This window comes from Opisthocomus hoazin, chromosome 3, assembly GCF_030867145.1.
Source record: "Opisthocomus hoazin isolate bOpiHoa1 chromosome 3, bOpiHoa1.hap1, whole genome shotgun sequence".
Classification (NCBI taxonomy): domain Eukaryota; kingdom Metazoa; phylum Chordata; class Aves; order Opisthocomiformes; family Opisthocomidae; genus Opisthocomus; species Opisthocomus hoazin.
The window spans coordinates 3,634,878-3,658,061 of record NC_134416.1 but is presented as its reverse complement, the minus strand read 5'-3'; the positions used below and the strand labels follow the sequence as shown (position 1 = coordinate 3,658,061).

The following is a 23,184-nucleotide window of genomic DNA, read 5'->3' as shown; positions in this document are numbered from 1 at the left end:
GAACTGGACACAGTACTCCAGATGGGGCCTCACTAGGGCAGAATAGAGGGGAAGGAGAACCTCTCTTGACCTGCTGCCAACACTCCTCTTAATGCACCCCAGAAAGAAGCTGTCCAGGCGATTCAGAAGCAATTTCAAGGTCCATCGTAAAATCAGCACCCCATAATTTTTGATCCTTGTCCGACAGTTGTGTAGTTTAGAACTGCGATACCGTGACATGAACTGTCATTCAGCGATGTTAGTTTATCTCTATCTGCAAAACACATTCCTCCAGACCATCCCAACAATATTGCTGAGCCACAGCACGTCTCCAAGGGAGGGAAGCACCCTGCATCTCGAGGTTCTGGAGAATAGCATCCTCGCTCAACCTACAGAGTGAAGAATAATGGAAGAGTTTTGGTGTTGGTGTTTTTATAAGGGAGATAGATGTTTTGCAAGCTCATATGACAGACTCTGAAAGCAGTAGTGCTGCAAGACATTAGAAAACGAGTCTGGCTTGTTCCACCTTTCTGCGCTCTAACTCCCTATTGTAACAGATGACACAATTAAAAATAGAGAAGGATGTGGTCTCAGCAAGGATTGGAATATATCTGTGCCTGTTTAATGGAACATATGGTGGAATATTTTTACATCTTATAAAGCACTGTGCATTGGACATGTGCTGGTGCTTGTGAGATGCAGCAGCAGAAAAACTGCATTAATATTTGCTCCCTAACAGGAGCTGCCATACACCGTGTACACGCACATGAGTCATCAGCAGGACAGCACACAATCGACTAGGAAACCTTTCATTATACGCACCATTGGAGTTAATTCGGAAGACATTGGCTGAAGTCTCCTGAAAAAGTTCCTGCAGTTCACTGGGATCAATCTGAGTGGCTGCAACGACAAAAAGGGAAAAGACATATTAATACTGGAGACCATCGATCACTTTGAAAGGTGCTCATCTCCCAGATGATCCTTTGAAGGGAGATGCAGGTTCCTCCTCACTCTGGAAATTTGGCCTAAGTAGGTTCTTGGATGTATGCTTACACAGTGTCTGATCATGTAACTTGCACTGGATGGGCAAAGACCTACTCCAGCACCATCAGAACAGTAAAGATGCTGCTGCAACACAGTGGACATGTCCCATGTGGATCGAGACAGCATCTGTAGGAATTATTAACAACTGGAATATGAACGATTTTTACTCATTTATCAAGTTGGAATATTAGGGTCACAAATTAATGAGAAACCACAAGCACAACAGCATGATTAACCATTGCTTTCCAGAGCAGGAGGGCACGTGAGCAGGTCCTGCCTTCAGAAAAGGGGAGGAAATTGTGAGCAGAGCGCAGCTGCTGCATGGGCTCAAAGCTTTTGGGGGCTGGAGGGAGATGGAAGCCCAGATGGGTCCTCCACACATTCATCTTCCAGCCCCCTAGAAAGACTCCCCTTCTTCCTGTTTCTGCCTGATACCACAACGGCAAGGGTCAATGAGCCAGTGCCAGGTATTGCTATTGCCACTGCCCAGACAACTCCTCTCAGCTTCATTCACAAGGTCCCACTTTGGCCAAGGTACTGAAACCTGCCCTACAAGGAGAAAACTGAAGTGAGATTTTGACTGCTTGGGTTTTGTTTTGGTTTTGCTGTTGTTGTTGTTACCTTCACGTCCCAACACTGAACCCCCTGAAACTATCCCAAGCTCCTCCACAGCTTCATCGTCCTCAGAGAAGGAGAGGTGTGAGGTTGGACTGGGCTATATTACAGAGAAAGGATACATTGCTTCAATAAGCTTTAAACAGGTTTTTGGTTTTGATTGGTAATAGTCACCAGAGAAACACTCATTTATATTGATGTCTTTGGCACTAGCTTTCTGGCGGCAGCTTTACAGCAGATTTTCCCATGGTTTAGCCCTCTTCTTCCTCCCACCTAGGCCAGATTTTGCAGGTTTCCCAGAAGCTGCTTCATCTGAAACTTTAGCCAAGTCCAAAAGCATCACAGGGCTCATCCACCCGACACGCTACAGCGCATTCAAACAGCCGCTGCTATTAGCAAGATGCTCCTCTGAGCTGAAGTATTACAGAACCTCAAACAGGAGCTACAATTCATATTTTCAAGTCAGCAGACTGTAATTATGACATATTCTGCATTCCCTAACCGGATTTCCCTAAGGTTTTAAAACACCACACTCCCAACCTGCATCTGGAAGATCAGAAAGTCATCGATGGAGCAAGGCGCAAACCAAGAATATCGAACCAAATGAGAAGCCCGCCTGATGCACTGCTCAGCTTGGTCCTGAGGATGCATCCCCCGGTGCCTGAGGACAAGCTCCACATCCAAACAGTGCAATCAGGGGATTTTCCACTGCTTCTCACGCGTCTCACCCGCAGCAGCACCTCGCGTGAGACGATTCAGCCCTGTACAATCCGTAAATAAAGTCCCGGATCAGTCTGTCAGGTTGACACAAATCCGGAGCATTAAATGGTGTTTAAGCCAAATGCACAGGGGCTCATTGCTAGAGATTTTCCCACTCTTCTCTTGCCTCAGTTTGTCCTAAATCAGCTGTCCCAGACACTTCTTTTCCTTTGCCTTATATATGAGGCAATATAACACAAGAAATTAGCTTGGGTTTACCTGTCCCCCAGGAATTTCACTAGTCACTAACAACATCCAGCTTTCATTAAATCACTGACAAAAGAGCAGCACAGGACAAGATTTTCAGATCTTTACAAACTGCATTGACCCCACTTTAGGGAGGTTTTTCTTGGATTTTCAGTGTGCCGACACAGTCTGGATTAATAATACTGGAGGATGGGTTGCCAGGACATGGCTTCAGCTTGGCTAAAATTCTAATAGCATATGCCGAGAGGACTGTTCCACACATTTTGTGAAAAACTGAATTTGCCTGAACAGATTTTAACCTGGCCGAATGATGCTGAGTTGACATGCACTTATGTACCTTGCTGAATGAAGCCTCAGATGAACCCTGATGCAGTCAAACCAGGCTTGGAAAATCCTTTAAGTCCTCAGTTATAAGCACCCAGATAGGAAGAGTATTGCATTAAACCCCACCCAATAATATGGACTGCAGACTTCAGTGTGTTCCCATGTGGAGACGCTCCAGCAGATTCAGGATTTAAAATTCCAAAAGCACCCCAAAAGCAAAGGTGAAATATCCCAAATGTTGCAAAAGGCAGGAGAAGCACTGATTTCATTGCATGGACCATGCAATCATGCATTTCGGAGTCCCTGCAACACCATGGGAAAGAAACGCCAAGCAAGTTGGACCATAAGGCTAAAACCCACCCAGAAATTTAGGTGCGAATTTGGGAGAGTGGGATTTATCCAACTCCCCCTGGGTGGCCATAGGGACACCAATGTGCTCATGCTGCACCGCATTTCCCTAATGGAAAAGAGGCAAAACACAACAGGAAAATGCGTGAGAATCATATTCTGAAGACATGGAAGCACGTACCTTTTTAAATCTCAGCATATTAATTTTAGCCAAATGCAAGAGGACTGTGAGATGATTAACTCCCCCTTGAAGCCCCTTCAAGGCTTGAAATCTCAATCCATACATACCAAACAGAGAGCGCCACGACAAGCCCACACCTCAAAGCAGTGTAAATGAAATTAAAAAAGGAAATCAGATGCAACCTTTGGCCAGAATTTCCAGACAATTACTTTGCAAATGCAATGGTTGCGGAATGGTTTATGTGAGAAAACGGCACTGATTCTTGCTTGCAGTTTCCTGTCCCTGGACTTTTATTTCATCTTACAGCACGCTGCCAGTTCTGGTTTTATTTTGTTTTTGTTTTAGAAAAGAAAAAAGAGTAGTAACAAGGAGGTTGTTTTAACTGCTCCAATTTGAAGCTTCCACACATGAAGCAGAGATGTTGTAACTATTCATGAAGGATTCAGCAGTTCAAGCAGACAAGCAGAACAATTTAAAAACAGCAGCAGAAAGCAAAGTAAAAATACATGTGTACTGCCAGCTAAGTGAAGACATAGCACGACTGCGAAAGAAAGTGAATGTGAAGTACATTTGTGTCTAATAAAAAATTAAACGTCTTCAACCACGTATGGCAAGTGGTAAAATATTACAATTCCCCAAGAAGGAGCATGAAAGTGACGATATCCAGTAAATACTTTGCATGCCCCAATGCTAATTAGATTTCAGGGCCACAACTGGGACAAGATGACTTCTGCTTACACTGTGGGACCTGAAAGCTGTGAAGGTTTTGCAGTGGATTTGTTACAGAACACTGTGTGCAAATTGCTTCTCTTCCGCTTCCTTAACTGGACATTTCCAAAAATATTTTTACAACTTCCATTTATTTTCCCCTTTTCCTTTCCAGCAGAATCCCCTTGGCAGGAGACAGGACAACCCAGCTTCCTCTGATATCAGCTCAGCCTTCTCCCCACCTAGTAAATAGTGATGACCTGTTATGATTATCACAATTCCTAAAGCAACTGCAGGTAACACTTGCATTTCTGATGTTTTCCTACTTCATAATTCTTTCTTTTGCCTGAAAAACTACACAGGCACTTAGGTAGGTGCAAAAAATTGAAAGGACGAGTACATGCTCTACTAGTGCAAAGTGTGTTCACACATGCTCTGGCCAACCGCAACAGGAGAGACCTCAGCTGTGAATGTGATCTTACAAGAACTACGCAGCTTGAGTGTGGTGGGTTAACCTTGGTTACACTCCAGGTGTGCACCAAAGCCGCTCTATCACTCCCTTCCTCAGCTGGACAGGAGAAAATATCATGAAAGGCTCATGGGTCAAGATAAGGACAGGAAGAGATCACTCATCAATTAATGCCAGGGGCAAACCAGACTGGACACAGGGAAATTAACTTGTTGCCAATCAAAAGTTAGAGCAGAGTAATGAGAAAAAACCACAAATTTTAAAACATCTTCCCCCCACCCCTCCCTTCTGCCTGCGCTCAACTTCACTGCCAATTTTCTCTCCCTCCTCCCCCTGAGAGGCACAGGGGGACGGGGAACGGGGGTTGCGATCAGTTCATCACAACGTTGTCTCTGACGATCCTTTCTCCTCACACTCTTCCCCTGTTCTAGTGTGGTGTCCCTTGCATGGGACACAGTCTTCCACAAACTGCTCCACTATGGGTCCTTCTCACCAGCTGCCGTTGTTCATGAACTGCTTCAGCATGGGTCCTTTCCACAGGGTACAGTCCTTCACGAACAGACTGCCCCAGCGTGGGTCTCCCACGGGGTCACAAGTCCTGCAACAAACCTGCTCCAGCATGGACTCCTCTCTCCACGGGTCCACAGGTCCTATCAGGAGCCTGCTCCAGCGTGGGGTCCCCATGGGGTCACAGCCTACTTTGGGCATCCACTTGCTCTGTCATGGTGTCCTCCATGGGCTGCAGTTGGAGATCTGCTCCACCATGGGACTTCATGGGCTGCAAGGGCACAGCCTGCCTCACCATGGTCTTCACCACGGGCTGCAGGAGAATCTCTGCTCCAGTGCCTGGAGCAGCTCCTCCCCCTCCTTCTTCACTGAGCTTGGTGTCTGCAGAGTTGTTTCTCTCACATGTTCTCACTCCTTTCTCTTAGTTGCATGGAGGCAGCTTGTGGCATCTTCTCACACAAACTACCCTTGCAGCCCTCCTGCTATTAAAACCTTGCCACATAAATCGAATACATTGAGATAGAGCAACTGCCTTGTAATCCATCTTGCTGCAGTCCTGGAAATGCATATATTGGCTTTTCTTTGGGTTTTGTTTTTTGTTGTTGTTGTTGTTGTTCACGTGCTTTTTTTATTTATTGCATCAAAAATCCCTTTCCTTCTTTGGGTTTTGTTTTTTGTTGTTGTTTTTGTCGTTCACGTGCTTTCTTTATTTATTGCACCAAAAATCCCTTTCCTTCAAAAGAAAAATAGTTCTAACCGTCACCGCTGAAAATGGTGTCTCATCATGAGGTAACTGCATGTGCGCAGTACAAAACATTCCCTGTGTGATGATGCTGACAGTGCATGAGAAGGGACAGAGAGGGAGGAGCAGGAGGGGACATCATCACGACCAAGCTTTGCTGCTTTGTCCTGGCTCTTAACCCTTCCCATCTTGTCATCCCAGCAAACTGCCTCAAAATAAAACTTGAATGGAATATGTCCACTAGTAAATCAAAGAGACTGAGGGAACAAGCCATTTTTTATTGTTAGTTGACTGCCCGTCTCTGTATTGCCAAGACAAACTCAGAAGCTCTTCTGAGGATAGTTTATTCAGAAATTGTTTTCTCTAGGCCAAAATCAGAGACCGCAGTAGGTTTAAACATGCAACACCATCTCACACCTATCCACTATGCGTAGGTGGGATCTTGACCTCTGTGCTACCCCTAGCACTTTGGACCAATGCTGATCATAGAACCGTAGAATCATTCGGGTTGTAAAAGACCTTTAAGAACATAAACCGTAAACCTAACAGAACTGTGAACCTAACATTGCCAAGTCCAGCATTAAACCATGTCCCTAAGCACCACATCTACAAGTCTTTTAAATACCTCCAGGGACGGTGACTCCACCACTTCCCTGGACAGCCTATTCCAATGCTTGATAACCCTTTTGGTGAAGAAATTTTTCTTAATATCCAATCTAAGCCTCCCCTGGCACAACTTGAGGCCATTTCCTCTCGTCCTATCACTTGCTACTTGGGAAAAGAGAATGACACCCACCTCACCACAACCTCCTTTCAGGTAGTTGTAGAGAGGGGTTGAGAACCTTAAGAATCAATACAAGCCTTACACATGATCTTTGCAACCGTTACTCAGACTCAGAGTGCATTGCTTTCCACATTTCAGTGCAATTAGCATCTCTAATTCATCACACCTCTGTCTACAGGAGACACCTGGGATGAGGAATGGCCAGTGGAGGGATGCAGTGTCAGTGCTTGGAGCAAAATATAACGTAGGAGCTCGTGGTCTGCTTCCTCCCATCCTTCTCAGGAGGGATAAAATGCTGCTGATGTACATGGGTATTCCCGGGGCTCTCAGGTACTGTGAGAGTCATTAGCTCCAACCACCACCGACAGCAGTGGTGGCAGGGGAAGGAGAAATCTGAGTGAGCTGGCAAGCGGAAACATCTTTTTGTTCCTCTTCAAGATAAGCCAAATGAAAAGTCTGAGCAGGCTTACAGGGTCTTGACTCTAGTGATCTGGATATAATTAAGTCCAAACGGAATGGCTAGAGGTTCAGGACAACACGTCTGGTAAAAGTATCTACAGGAACATCCTTTTGCTTAATGTTAATGAAAACTGTCCGTGTTTCCCACGTTAATCTTCCTTGCCTATTAATTATTTCACACTAATTTGAAGCTCCTAATGGCTTTTATGCAGCCAGGTGCAGTCAATTACCTCCCTGAACTCAATTTTGTAGCAAACCCAAAATAACTCAAAAGTTGCAGAAAAGACGAGGCAATAGTCACAGTAACTCCAATAAAAAGAGAGAAGAGAAAAAACAGGACAAGCATTCAATCTTTCTACTTACAATACTTCATGTGGCGGTAGTAAAGCAGCTCAACACCGCAGAACTGTGATGCATTTATCCCCATTGCACAACTGAGAGCGAAGTCTGTGCTCTGTAAAAGATAGTCACAGATTTCCTGCATCTGCATCTTTGCTCCTTTGAAAGCTTTAACTGAAGTTATAACATCATTCTTTGCTGCAGGAACTTCAAACAGAAAGTTACTTGGTATCCAAACTCCTCTTTTGTACCATGAAACTCCTGCAAGGAGTAAAGTGCAGGTAGGGAGCACCCTGCTTATTGTGATTTCAAACCATCCACTCCAAATCCTTAGTTTACCTCTACCAATAAGGACCTAACACAACTGCACTCAGCCTTGTGGTTTAACCCCTTCACCACCCAGCTGAGTGGATAAGTCTCACCAGTCCAGCACCTTGTTCCTTCCCCTGGACCAGGGGAGACATTGCAAGGCTTCAGTTCCCACCATTGAAGACTTTTCATAGCGTTGACCTATGTTATCCAAGAGAGTAACTCTTTACTGAAGACTATGATCCACAATGAGAGCCATGCGCCTCTGGCACTGTGAAATGAACTCCAGGGAGAGAAAAAGATTGATTTCTAACTGCTAGTCCAAGAGTAAGAGATTTGTTCTGGAGCAAAATACTACATTTATGTCTTTATTTTAGCTTTTTCACAGCAATTGATGTAAAAATGAAGAACTGGAAGAAAAAGAAGGAGGCAAAGAGGCAAAAAGAAAGAGTAAAGACAAATAAGCAGCTTGTCATGGGAAAAAGAAAATGATACAGAAAACAGACAAGCAAGAACTGGTAGATGTACAAACACCTACACCCACTCCAGACAGTCCTCTGGACACAAGTACTCCACAATTTTCCACGGTGCTCCTCCCTGTGGACTCTCTGGTGTCTGCTCCCATGCTTCATACCAGCCCTGGGTCTCTTCCTTGGTGAGAACACCGTTTTGGTCTTCAGCCGCCTTTCTATTTCATGTAAACCACAGGAACCTCATTAATCCTCAAAACCTCTGCCCTTCTGTTGAAACTGGTCAAAGAAGCTTCAAGAAATACCAGCACAGAAAGGATTGGCCAAGACCGTGTTTGGACAAGGCTCCTTCCCTCAGAGAAAAGAGCTTAAAATAGAAAGGGAAATGGAAGGGAATGAAAAAAGCAGCATCGTGTCTAATGTTGCAGAGTTGCTCCTGGCATTCAAGCTGAGGAGGTTTTCATTTTCTCCTGTTGAAGTTTGAGTGAAATAAGTGATAAAGAGAAATGTAAGCAAAAATCACACTCATCAGGAAATATGCTATTCATCAGCATCGGAAAACGTGATGCTGTTTCACGTGGCAATGCTCTGAAGCTCTTGGCTGTAGGTTTGCTCAGTGACTCGCGAAAGAACCTGGATCTCCTTGGGGTGGCCACAGCACAAAGAGGGGGCACCAAGGGGACTACAGATTTCACTAATGGGATGAAGTTGGTGTCGGCATCAATCATCTTCCAACCCCCACTCTTGCACAGTGGGGTCAGTGTATTCAAGAACTCAGTTACCCATGGGTTAACTCCAGGTCTCTGTTTGCATTAAGATTCATAAACTCCTGCTCATTTTTTTGAAATCACCTTCCTGGGTTGGCCAAATTTGCCCAAACATACAAAATAAAATTTTCATAGTTTTAGAAATGAAGCATTACCTTAAGGCGTCTCAGCTGGAAGAACTTATTTCATCCCAACCATCTGAAAGGGAGATGCATTTAGGTAGTGAAGTACATGCCTCTTCCTTCTCTGCCCAAGGGAGAACAGAGAAGCCAGGAGGTCTTTCAACCCACAGCCTTGCCCTGAAGAAGTATCTTATTTCCACCTTACTTCCCCTCCAGATACACGCGCAGAAAAAAATACAGAGAAAAAGAGAGAACAAACCCCACATCTACTTTAATAGAACTGATTTTTTTCTTTGAAAAATCTACTGCAGCTATATCAAGTTGACCAGAGGAGACAGACACTTTATAACTTCTAAGCCAAGTTGAGTGCAGAGCCCAAATTCAATGAGTGTAGAAGCCCAAGGAGCTGAAGCAGGCACGGATAATCATTTCAGGTTCGTAAGGGTCCCACCCAGGCATGCATTTTTTTCTTGTGCTTTCTGAAGCAGAGTTTCAATACATTAACCTTTGTAAAGCCTCTGAGATTTGTGCTTTACTTAACATGTCCCCAGAAAAGTAACTGTAATGCACGGTGTCCCCAGCACAAGTATTCCTGGTACAGCTAGTGAGTTTTAACTGGAGCTCAGCGTGACTCTTTCTTGGAAGATCCTAGGACGACAAAAAAGCTATGTATAGATAGACAGACAGACAGACAGATAGATAGATAGATAGATAGATAGATAGATAGATAGATAGATAGATAGATAGACAGACAGACAATACATATCTCTGAAAGGAAAAATAAATAGAGAGTCCATGCCTAGGAAGCACTAAGAAGACAAAGAGAGAGGCTATTCAGCCAAAAGCTTCCCATTTAGGTGCGGTATAGGGCAGTGGGACCAAAACTTTGCAGTTTGGCTAGTGTCTGTGTGCTGGTGGCACAGGAGGCATCACAAGCGACAGCCCAGGTATGGAGAAGCATCCTTTACAGAAATTAAGGGAAGTTAAAGAGTGAGCACTAACTTGCAGTGACAGCCAACCTCAGAAATTAAAGAAGACACAGAAATAAGACACTGTCTCCTCCAGTATCTAGATGAGGAAAGGGGATGCATGCATTCTGTGCCACTTGGATGGAACATTATATCCTGGGGTGCTCTGCCATATTCCTATCTTCCTTGCCCCTACCATGGGGAAGCTTTCCCCTGCAACTCCAAACACAGCACCAAGTCCTCAGACACCAACATGCAAATCTGCACATTCCCAAGCAGCAGTTCACAGAGAAAAGGAAACATCAGCTATCTTTTTAGCATGCAATCAAGATTCAATCAGATTTGCTTCACATTATTTCTAATTAAGATGTTTTTATTCTCTTTTGTTTCCTTCTTTAGCATATAGGCTAATAAGCAACTGCTGAAGAAGAAAGCAGAGAGACACTCTAGGTGCTCAGCTGGTGCTGGTATCTCCTCAGCCCTGCAGCTCGCCCAGTGTGTCAAGGAAAGCATGACTGCAGACACTATCAGCATATCAGGTCATGTATAGGGAGCCTGGCCAAGGAGATTTGTAGCTGCGCCAACAACGCATTGTTCAGCTTTGCCGAACCAGTTTGGATCCACATCCCAGAGGCTACATCTCCACCAATCTCCTAGCAGTAATAAAAAAAAACCAGCCCTCCAAACCCACCCACACAATGTTAAGGCAAGTAAGAGAGATACCCAAGTAGCCCACCAAGAGAAGAAGTTATCTCTAGAGCCAATCCTGAGATGCACACACTCATTCTGACCGCACCAGGCACTGACCCTTGGCCAACTGGAGAGGTGTTCTCCTTGGTGAGCACCACATCATTCCATGCAGCCAGATGTGAAAAATAGCAGCCCTGCCCAAATTTGCTCCAGCTCTGAAAGCACACTTCGTGACTGAACGGTGAAGCTATGATCAAAAGTCTGGAGAGATTGCTTGCATGATCCTTAACAGGCTGCCCAGGGAGGTTCTGGAGTCTCCTTCTCTGGAAATATTCAAGACCTGCCTGGACACGGTCCTGTGCAGCCTGCTGTAGGTGACCCTGCTTCGGCAGGAGGGTTGGATTAGATGACTCCCAGAGGTCCCTTCCAAGCCCTACCATTCTGTGATTCTGTGATTCTGTGATTCTGTGATTCTGTGATTCTGTGATCTTGACAAGGAGCAGAGACACCCCAGACAGCATCAGAAACAGAATTAGAAAAAGTTGCTGGCATGAAGGGTCACCCAGAAGATGGCATACACCACACAGTAAAAGAAAAGGGGTGAGACGAAGCAGAGATGCCAGATAGAGGATACATCCAGCTCAAAGTGAGGGTGGAAATACCCAGCAAAACTCAACAGAAAAGTCCCAACCAACAGAGTAACTTTATTACATTATTACCCTAACAGTTTATTTTAACTTATTATTAACATGTTCCCTGCTTTTCAAGGACACTAGAAATATATCATAGAATCATAGAATCATACAATGTTTTGGGTTGGAAGGGACCTTAAAGATCATCTGGTTCCAACCCCCCTGCCATGAGCAGGGACATCTTCCACTAGACTACGTTGTTCAAAGCCCTGTCCAACCTGACCTTGAACACTCCCAGGCAGGGGCATCCACAACTCCTCCGGGCAGCCTGTTCAAGAGTTTCACAACCCTCATAGTAAAGAATTCCTTTCTTATATCTAATCTACATCTACCATCTTTCAGCTTGAAGCCATTACCCCTTGTCCTATCACTACAGGCCTTTCCTCCAGCTTTCTTGTAGGCACCCTTCAGGTGCTGGAAGGCTGCTATAAGGACTCCCTGGAGTCTTCTCTTCTCCAGGCTGAACAGCCCAACTCTCTCAGCCTTTCCTCATAGGAGAGGTGTTCCAGCCCTCGGATCATCTTCATGATCCTGTTCTGGCCCCACAGTAACAGGTCCATGTCCTTCTTATGTTGGGGGCCCCAGAACCAGATGCAGGACTCCTGGTGAGGTCTCACTAGAGCAGAGTAGAGGGGCAAAATCCCCTCCCTCGACCTGCTGGCCATGCTTCTTTTGACATCAGGTCTTTCCCAGCAGCACACTACTGTTTGTGGTTTTCATTCTTTTCAAGCTTGTTAAAGATGCTAGAAAGCGAACAGTGGTTTGCAGTACCAAACCTGATATTCTCTACATCTGCATTACACCATAGTGCTGCTAGAAAAATCTGTTCCGTGTAGCAGTGAAAATAATAAAAATAAAAGCCAACCAACTAAACAACAACAAAAAAGCCACACTGCCTTCTAATTTCTACAAACAAGAAAAACAGCAGCTCTTGTTGATTTAGTAGAAGGAAATGTCAAAGAGTCACAAGACCGTTACCAGAATAAGAAGCCCATCACTTCATGGTGGTAACATGATGGCCTAGAGCGATTCGAAGGTCAGGCAAACTTGGCAGCCCATGGGAAATGAATTGGTGGGATTCTCAGTCCTGTTTCAGCTGCTCAAACCTTTATAAATTTAATAAAGTAACTCAGAGGACAAGGGAGACTCTCACCACAGACATCCCTGTTTGCAGAGATGCTCTTGTGCAGACAGGAGAATTAGGGAGAATGTTGATTTTCTGTAATGGTGAAGCGCAAAACAGACTTTAAATTTTAAGCATAATTTTATGAAGAGTCAGTGCAGAGCGGAACTGCACAATGGATTAAGAAGCTGCTAATTCTGACAGAGTGTAGACTTTTGGCTTTGGTCGGACAGTTTCACAATTAAGAGCTTTTCTCCATTTTTAAGCAAAGGGGAGGCAAACTTTAAAAGGTTTTGCATAATTCTGACATATTACCACGATGTAGTTAAGTAGCTTTTAAATAAAACAAAGCACTTTGATCCTTTTTCTTTTTTTGCTGGTAGTGGATTAGGAGAGAGTTAAAAAGACAATTCATTTTTTGATTGAAATAAATCAATGCACTGGAAAATACCAATTCATTTGCAAAATTTCCCTATCAAATCCCATTGCTTCCTGCTTTCCAAGATGGAAAGTCTAATTAAGTTCCCTTCTCCGTGCTCCAAAGCAGTAGCAGAAGCGAGCATCAAGGCAGTGCCTGCTTGCATTTTTAAAAAGATACCCAAGTCATTTAAAAAAATGGGCAATTTAAGATGTTTGGCAGTTTTGCATTGTTTGTTTTTTTAATGATGATGTGGCTTGAGTACATAAATAAAACCTGGCTGAACGCACGTTTTTGTTTGCATTGCTATATTCCCAGGACAGTCTGCAAACACAGATACGAGCACCAGCAGGATGTGCAAATGCAAAGGAATTGAGTGGAAAGGATTGATCTACTCACTGCCCAAGCTGTAGGACATGCAACATGAAAACCGCCAACGAAAAAGATGAAGAATCCAAATATTTTTGAAACGTCATTATTTAAAGATTTATTGGTGACATAAATTACAAAATACTGTTTTTATTTTTAAACTAGCTCTTCATCAGTCTCTCTTCTGGTCTTATTAATGCACTCAGCACTAATTGCCTTAGAAAATATCTTCTAAAAGATCTAGGCTATTAATGGCAAAATGGAGATGATTTTTTTTTCTGATTAAGTCCATGTGATGCAAGGAAGTGGCATCAGAAAAATCAACCATATGAATGAAAGACAGAAACATTCAAAAACCTTACCTTACCACCTTTTTCCAGTTAAAAACATACAAGTAACTGGGTATTTTTTTCACTCCTTGTAAATTATGGATTCTATAAACAAAATCCTGAAATGTAAACTTGATTACCAAAAAGACCCCCAAAACATGCTGGAGAAAAGGTTAGTAATAAAAATGAAGAAGAATGTGTGATCCCAGCAGATAATATGTATAATTCATGAGATTATCCTTATTACCACCTTACCAGAGGGCTTCCAGGGTTGGGATGAATCATTAATCTAATATGAACGACAACAGAGACGAGACACAGTGCCTGAATAATGGTGACACTCCAATGGAGATGAAGAGTGGGGTGGGAGAAGAGAGTGCTCTCCTCTCCTCTCTGGTCTGGCCACTGGCACTCAACAAAGTCAATCAGTCTCTGCCCAGATCCTTGGCATTTGCAAGTCCATACATAAGAAGGATTGTAGGAGGACAGCAGAGCACATGCATGAGAACTCTGCAGGAAAACGATGTGACGCTGGACTCCCAATCTTGTTTCAGAGTCAGCCACGCTTGTTCCAGCAAAAGGCTGAAGAAGCTCTAGTGTGGAAAATGCCTTTCTTTTTCCCACCATTTCCTTTCTCTTAATCTTTTCCTTTGCTGGTCCGGATTAAAATTTCAGACCATCTCAAGGATACAGAAGAAAAATTGCACCTGCACTAAATAAACACAACATTCTTGTAGAGCACTTGCAGCATCATAGAGATCTGCATTCATAGCTTTCACAAACCAGAAGCCCCAGAGAGATGAAGTGAGATCTGGGGTGACAGCATAGCAGAAATTACCGAAACAGAAACAAAGTGGGTGCAATGGGAAACAGCGACGGAGCAATGAGATAGCTGGCATCTCTCTGTGGGAAAACAGACTGTTTTGCAGATGGACAGCAGTGCAAGTGCTGGAGCAGTTCAGAACAAAAGTACCAACCGATGCACCCTGTTCTTCTGGAGAGCTTCAATTCTTCAGTAAAAATGAGATGTCCTAAACAGAAATGAGAAAGCGCAGTGCACCCTTTGCCTTTTATTGGTAGTCTTTATCTATATGTTTAAATAAGAAAACTATACTGAACCCCTCTCCATGGGGTTCACATGGACCAGATTTTGAGTTCTCTGACCATATGCAAGTTACTGGCAAACGCTTGCATCGTTCATCGCAAGCGAGCTGGTCAATGTAGGCAAACATTAAAGCATCTTTTCTTTTTCATATACAGAGGCACACTCACTCAGCCACAGTCCTTCCTCATCTATTGAGACAGAAGCAGAGGGGAACATCATCTTGCTACTATATGTTAATTAGAAAAAAAATATTTTGCTGTTTCAAAGACAATTTCAGGCATAATCTCATGGACCTGTTAATGTACAAGGTAACCTTTAACCCATGCAGAACAACACAGCCCATGACAGCACTAAAAAATAAAATAACAATGAAAGAGAAGTTCATTAGAATTTTATGTAAAATTAGAGAAGAAATGTAGTTACTCCACGCATAATGTGATTTGGACAATGAACTTTATATCCGTGCTTGCAGAAAAAAATGGGTGTTAACATTTCTGAGAGATTATTATATTGCCCTCTGCACTTTCAAAAAAGCTGGAATATCCCTTCCCTATGGGTAAAACAGCAGCACGTGTAATGCAGTGGGGCTCAGCCCTAACATGCAGGAGGACTGATCCATCCTCAGACCCATCTGTGCGTTCAGTTGTGAGACAAAAACTGGCCTTTTGCTGTTTAATTCAGCAGAACTTTGCTCTCTTTCTCATTCTCAGCATGACTCATTAGATGTCTGCAGACCAGATTTTGCTCTTCATCTTAATCGAAAAGACTCTATTATGTACTTGAGCACAGACTTTCCCCCTTTCTTCCGAAATAAAACTGAGACATGGGTTGAAGTGTTTGCCTAGGAAAAAAATAATCCACGGCACTGCTACTGATGAGGATGAGAAAGTGGAAGTGACAGGAAACTGATGAAGAAAAGGCTGAATTAAATTTTTTAGACAACTGGTTTATTAGCTAAAGCATTCTGGTTTAGATCAACAGATACAAATGCCAAACTCGGTAAGCTGGATTCAGCAGAACTTTTTTTTTCTCCTCCCTTTACGGTAATTGAAGCAGCCCATTGCAGGCTTTCAGAGGGAAATGTTTTGACATTCTGAACTAAAATACCGTGTAGTCTCAAAATTTCCCCACATATAAACCCCCCCAAAATCCAAGAAAACTAGAAAAAGAGAGGGTTTTTTTACCCAAATATTTCAGTCAATGCAACTCTTCTTTCTTTTTTCTATTTTCAGATAAATTCTGAGCATGTTTATCTGCCATAGAGAGGAAAAACTTAAAAAGTAAACAAAAATCAGTTATTTACATCGCCCCACTGAGTACCAGTACCACTGCTCACGCAGAGAGAAATGCACATACAAGACATAGCAAAGTGGTGAAAACCAAAATACATCTGAAAGGTTTTGGCTCTGAGGGCAAAACTCCTGGAAGTGTGCAGCCTTCACAGGAGCTAACCCTTCAGTCCCTTTGGAAGTCTCAACGAATCCCAAAACAAACGTTCATTTTAGGGCTGTAGCAGTCATTTTGTTAGTAAACCAGAAGAAATACCATTTTGAACTCTTCCATGTCCCTCTTGTAGCCACTCTTCAAACGTCTTTGCAAAGTGCTATTATCATCTGGCACCCTTTCCATGGCATGTTGCTGCAGCTGAGTTCAGAGAAACCCATCCCCACGCACAGTCCCTGTCAAACACTATAAAAGGGTTAACACCCTGATTTTCTGCATGCATACAACTGTTGCTGTTATTAATGGGAAGTCTGAACACGTTAGAAGCGTGTTCCCAGCAACAGCTCTCTGCATTTTTGTCAACGTCAGGAGTACGATGGCAGAGAGGAACATGATGAGGTTCAACAAAGGCAAATGCAGGGTCCTGCACCTGGGGAGGAACAACCCCATGCACCAGTACAGGCTTGGGGCAGACCTGCTGGAGAGCAGCTCTGTGGAGAGGGACCTGGGTGTCCTGGTGGATGACAGGTTAACCGTGAGCCAGCAGTGTGCCCTGGCTGTCAAGAAAGCCAATGGGATCCTGGGGTGCATCAAGAAGAGTGTGGCCAGCAGGACGAGGGAGGTTCTTCTTCCCCTCTACTGTGCCCTAGTGAGGCCTCATCTGGAGTACTCTGTCCAGTTATGGGCTCGCCAGTTCCAGAAAGATGAAGAGCTACTGGAGAGAGTCCAGCGGAGGGCTACAAGGATGGTGAGGGGACTGGAACATCTCCACTACGAGGAGAGGCTGAGGGAGCTTGGCTTGTTCAGCCTGAAGAAGAGAAGGCTGCGAGGGGACCTAATATATACTTACAAATATCTGAAGGGTGGGTGTCAGGAGGATGGGGCCAAGCTCTTTTCAGTGGTGCCCAGCGACAGGACAAGGGGCAACGGGCACAAACTGAGGCACAGGAAGTTCCGTCTGAACATGAGGAAGAACTTCTTCCGTCTGAGGGTGACGGAGCACTGGAACAGGCTGCCCAGGGATGTTGTGGAGTCTCCTTCTCTGGAGATATTCAAGACCCGCCTGGAGGTGGTCCTGTGCAGCCTGCTGTAGGTGACCCTGATTTGACGGGAGGGTTGGACTAGATGACCCACAGAGGTCCCTTCCAACCCCTACCATTCTGTGATAATAAAATATAATTTTCTAGCAGAAGAAACCGGATTCCTGCCAAATTCCTGCTCCCCCACATTCCATTGTGCTGTTTATGAATCAACCAGCATTAAATGGTTGAGCACAAGCAGCTAGAGCCTGTGCCTAGCATGGCTGGGGGCACGGGGTTTGTCCATCCATAAGCCAATACCAGCCGCTCAATGGGGACCTATCTTGGGTGTCTTGGATGTTGGACTGCCTTCTCCTTCCTTACAACTCCTTTTGCCTTCTCCTCCTTTCCTTTACTCCCTTGGCCTCCTACTGAAGACTTTTTCCTCTCACCACTTGTAAAGTCAGCAGCAGCCACCACCGTGCAGATCTCATGAAGCAGGTCAGGGAGATTGAGCCATGCCACATCCCTCCTTGGGCAGAATCCCCTCCTCACTGCTCCTCAGCAAGGGTAGGCTGAAACTGAAGGGCTCCAAAAACTCCTTCCATCTCTGTTGCCAGGATGGTGCATCCCCCGCACCCATGTTCAGCTGCAGCAAGCTTCAGCCCATCTTTCCATATGCCATCTGGATATGGTTTTGAGCAACCTGGCCGTGCTTGAGCAGGGAGGTAGGACTAGATGACCACCAGACGTCCCATCCAATCATCCTATGGCTCCTCAACAAGCCATTAATCCTCTTCCTCAAAAGAAACACTGATGAAGACCCAAGGATCAGGAGTGCTATAGTCTTCTTTCACAATCATGTCCTGACTCCCTTCCTCTTACCCCACTACAGTGTGCAGAGGGTACAGGTACTGCAGAAACTCTGCTGGAGTTGGGCTACATTGCTGCTCAGATGGGTAAAATGGGGGCTCAGGGGCAAACAGTGACCCTTAAGTGGTGAAAAGTTGTCTCCCATACACCTTTCATCTTCTTGCAGCTCCCAGATGTTACCTTTGCCTCAGCCCTAACGAGTGACCACAAGACAGATCTTGTAGACTAGGTGGGGCACATGTATCCACTGGGAAAGGAGATGCTTTGCAGACTGACTTCTCTGGTGCTGACCGACATCGGATGAATGAAGTCCAAGAGAGCGTGGAGTGATCATACAGGACACACAAAAGTCACAGTGGCCAATTCTCCCTGAAAACAGAAAGTATCTCTTGTTGGATACAAAGAAAAAAAAGTCCTAAAGGTCTTGAAGTCTTGCCTAGCAGGCAGGGATCAGCCCCTAAGCACCCATTCAGTTCCAGTGAGTTCATGGTCTGGTTGGAAAGTTCATCATCTGGTAACTACTCCCATTCAACTTCCCCCAAAACGGGTGGCAATCATAGCGTGGCAGTCTCACTCACATGCACTCCTGTCCCAGTGCCTGCACTGTGCTAATCCCACACTTGAGATGGTTTAACATCCCCCAGGGATCTGAGGAAGAGGTCAATCAGCACTTCTGTCCAAGCTCATTGTAACGAGCACCCCAAGCAGTTAACATCAGCTAGTTTAAGTGAATTGATTTTATCCGAAATTCCTGCTGCCGCCTTCATGCACGCACACACATCGTTGCAGCTTCTATAATTAGAGCACACCAATAGAGAAGCAATTTGTTAGGAGAATGACATCTCTAAAATGCTTCTTTCTCTGAAAGGTGGTGTGTGCATGTCTGGGGGTAAAGCTTGCATGTTCAGGAGGAAAGCCTCTGTAACAGTGCCAGTAGGCATTAAGTAGGAACCTAATTGGTTTGGTCTTACTGTCTCAATTCATAAGAAGAGAAGAAAAAACACATATGCACACACAGGTGCACACATGTACACACACCTTGGCCACCTGTGCTTAATCAAAGTCAAGATACATATAAAATAACCAGAATATTAGCCAACTTGCTAAGCGTAGTCTCTTTAGACACTGCAGATCTGTTTACAGTGCAAAGGCATGAGACCTGTGGGAACAAGCTGGGGTAAATTTATGTAGGTTGAGATTTGCTAATGGCATAGTGCATAGTGCTCTGATCCACGCTGCTACTGATGTTGCAAATCTTTTCTGTTCCCAAACATCTAAACCAGGCAAGAGGTGCTTGCTGGGGAGTTGCATCCACCAAAACGCTCCCCCCCATTGCCCAGCCCAAATCTGTTTGATTGCTGGGTTTGATGCAGCTAAAACGCACGTGTAAGCTCCTGACAAGGGCCTCATTTGAGTCGTGAGGGATTCTTCTGTGTCCCCTTTCCTCCCTGGAGACCCATGTCAGGGACCCATGGTAACGTGAAGCAGAACTGCTCCCATCTCTGATTTGGAGTTATTTTTGCAAGCAGAAGGAGCAGAAAACGTCCCCAGACTACAGACCATGCTCTATACAAGCTGCAGGCAAGAGTGGAGGGATGGTCTCAGTCCTGGTCCCAGTCCTGGTCTTGGCCCTGCGTGGATGATTTACTACTTCTGAAGCTCTCTCCCTGCTCCAGCAGATCGTGTCTCCTGCTTCTGTGGAGACTGGAGGGGGAAAATCCTTCTGATCCCACCTCCAAGAATGGGGCAGTAACAGCTTTGAGTCCTAGTTCCCCTGGCTGAAAAAGGGCTGGGACACCTCCCACCCCTCCTGCAGGTGAATCCAGATAACCTCCTGATGCAAGGAGCTGAATATACATCAAACAAAACGGCAGTAAGTCCTTAGCGTAGAGGTGATCCAGAAAGACTGACAAAATAATCTCATGATCCCTTCTAGCTTTAAAATCCATGATTGCGAGAGCTGAAAGACACGCCAGAAAAAAATATAATGCTGCTTACCGTTAATGCCAAGACTAGACATATTTTTACCCAAGATCATGGCAAAACAACAGAATTTCAAAACTTCCAGTAAACTTTTGCACGTATAAACTGGCTGAGTAGGTGGAAAACAACACTTTAAGGAGAACCTTCCAGCAGGGATGCGTCATTAAAAGCATGCTCTGCCTAAATGAGCTAGGATTATGCCTGGGGACTTCCATGCCACTGTCTTAAAACATATTTTTTTAAAAAAATCAAGGTTTATAGATGAGGAAAGTTAAAATTCCTCTATTAAAAAGTTAGAGGCTTACACTTCTCAAACGATTCTTGGTTTGTTTTAGAAACAAAGTCTGTCTGTCCACTGGCATCTGATTACCCTGCCTTTGTACACTTTTTAAGCTTGTTAATTCAATCAGAGCTCTATTACAGTCTCTCTGTCCTCACACAGGAATTGGCTGCTTAATGCTCAAGCTCAGTGGCCATAAGCAAGATTCATCTGACTGCTACTGGGTAGTATTTTGCACACAATAATTAAAGCACACATATTTAGTGTTGCACTGTAAGCCATGGCATGAGGAAAGGCACAATCCTATTCTGTTTTGAACACCGAGCTCCTGTCATGCCATTACTAATGATGTTTCACACAGCGATGATGAAATTCTCCCAAAGTTTTTTGTACTCCCCTACTACACAGCTACGTGAGGAATCATCAAAAATCCCTCTTCCCATAGGAAAGAGGTTCATAGACCCAGCGTACAGCAGGGACCTATAGCATCACGGTAGTGGGGGACCAGATTACCCTGGTTCTCTTCAAACTGAGCCCTTGGGATGTGGCATCTGTATTGAAGATGCTCCACAAGACCTCAAGGGATGCTCCTGTGCTGGCACTCGATTCCACACCACAGCATTGATTTTTTACAGCTATGACAAAACTCCTTTTTCGTTGCACTGATATTCAAGCCTAGGACATGGATGAGGGGGTGGGATGTGGAGAGCAGACTATTCCTGAAACAGCCAGCACCTCTATTCTAAACAATGAAAAACTCAGACAGTAGCTCCAGCAAAAATCACTGGCAGTCGAAGTGATTATATGCTGCTGAGGCACTGCCTGAAAAACAGCTTATTAAAAAAAAGCAATATCACAGAAGAAATATGTTTGCTGCATGAAGAAGCCACAGTGCCACCTTCCTTGGGTGCATTTTGGTATTTCTACAAAAGAACTCCTGGCAGCTGGTGAGCTCCAAGATACGCGGCGAAATAGAAGAGCTCTCTCACTCCTGGCTGTCATATGAACCCAGGTCAGATGTTACCTACATCAAGGTTGCACAACATAATGTACACTGATGTGGTACAGTCCAGGCTCCAGCACATAAACCTCAATATCACGTTGTTTTTTTTAGAGAAAACCCATAAGGATCATCCAAAAATCCTGCAAAGATTTCCTGTCCCTTTTTTAGCTATCATCCTGTTGCACCTCCTCTTCACTCATCTCATGGAGGGCAATGTTCCTGAAGAAACCAGCCCACCTCAGATAGGGAATGGAAGACGCAACTGTGCTGTGGAGAGCAGCACCATGCAGGCACAAGGCAAATTTCTCTGAGTCGGGATGTCCACTTCATGGAGGTGGGCAGAAATATGGCAAAGGGTCTGGAAGTCCTCCAAGCGAACGTGCCTTTGGCTTGGTATGGGCAGCCTTTCCCCTACCGTTGGGGGTCAAGAGCTGCCCCATCTCTCCACCCAGCTGCAGCTGGCAGCGCCACACTGAGCAGCATTTAATTAGGAAAGCAGCCCGCAAGCCAAAAGAGAGCTGAAACACAGAGGGAGGAAGAAGCCAGCTCAAATAAATGGATAATTGCCATTTAATTCCCACGTATTAGATTTGGCAATACTTATGTGACAGTTAAGTCAACAAAGCAACTTTGACTTGAGCTTGATTTGACGACGAGACAGACCAATCAATCTGTCTGAGACACAGGCTCCCAGTCCTGCCAGGGAGAGCTCGAGGTGGGGGCAGAGGAAAGGCCACTGCCCATCTGCCACATGTTGAAAGAAATGGTCCTTTATGTGCCAAAATGAGTATTAAGTAAAGATCCCATTCATGCTTTTCCTAGATTAGGCAGCCTTGTTCATGGACCAGCGCAGCCCCTTTTTCCTACAGCTCAATTATGCTCTACAGCAACAAGAGGCCATATTGCTGGAAAGACGACGCTTTGCCAGCCACGTCTGCCCATCATGTCCATATGAACACAACTTAGGAGGCAAGCCTGTGTAGGAGATTTGCTTTCAGGCAATCGGTTCAAGATAGTGAGCTAATTAAAGCTGAAGCAGAGAGCTGAAAAATTCCCTGTGCTGACTGTCTCACAGCTTGTCACTCCAACCCAGCTGCACATCGGCAGGAGGAGCTGCGCTGGAAAGGACGCCCATGCAGCCTGCCACCGACAGCGGGCAACGGCAAAGGGCAGTGAAGGAACAACCATCGCAGATGTTTGTAGTCCAATTCAATAATAATAAAACATGTTTCCTGGCACCCGACATCAATAAATATAAAACAATTCAACCAGTTTATAGGCTCAGCTTCCTTTCCTGGAGACATGCAAAGCCCTTGGTTTTTTGGCAAGCTACAGTATCCTATGGGATGGACAAACTCTCCCTCCACCGCAACACAGAGCAGCTCATAAGAGTAGGAAGAAACCAGGTGAAACCACAGGAGTTTGAGTTCAGCACGCTACCTACCATGGTGGTAATGCAACCAAGATAGAGATGTGCATTATTTTGTTTCACCCTGCATTGTAGACGATAGAATTATGCATTACATACAGTTGCTGTCGTGACTTGCAAGACATCTGCCCTCTCCAATAGCTACAAGAAACTACGAAACGCAGACCAGAAAACCATGACACGTTGATTTTCGTGAGAATAGAATCAGGCATTGTACAGTCTCTCAGGCTCTAAATTCTGATAAACCTGGAAGTGCCCAGAGATATTACTTCCAGTGGATTTAATATCCACAGGGTACAGGCTCTTGCATTCAACAGCAGGATGCAT

General features: G+C 44.7%; 1 protein-coding gene across 17 annotated transcripts in view; it reads right to left on the bottom strand.

The window, feature by feature from the left end:
- TSNARE1 (t-SNARE domain containing 1) overlaps positions 1–23,184 on the bottom strand; it is a 553,318-nt gene that overhangs the window by 371,448 nt on the left and 158,686 nt on the right. For 16 of the 17 annotated variants that reach the window (XM_075415477.1, XM_075415474.1, XM_075415475.1 and 13 more), the window contains one exon: positions 802–879. In XM_075415477.1, the coding sequence (XP_075271592.1) occupies positions 802–879 (78 nt within the window). Of the gene's footprint in view, positions 1–211; positions 348–801; positions 880–23,184 lie in introns of those variants that run through there. The other variant, XM_075415487.1, reaches the window with a different exon arrangement.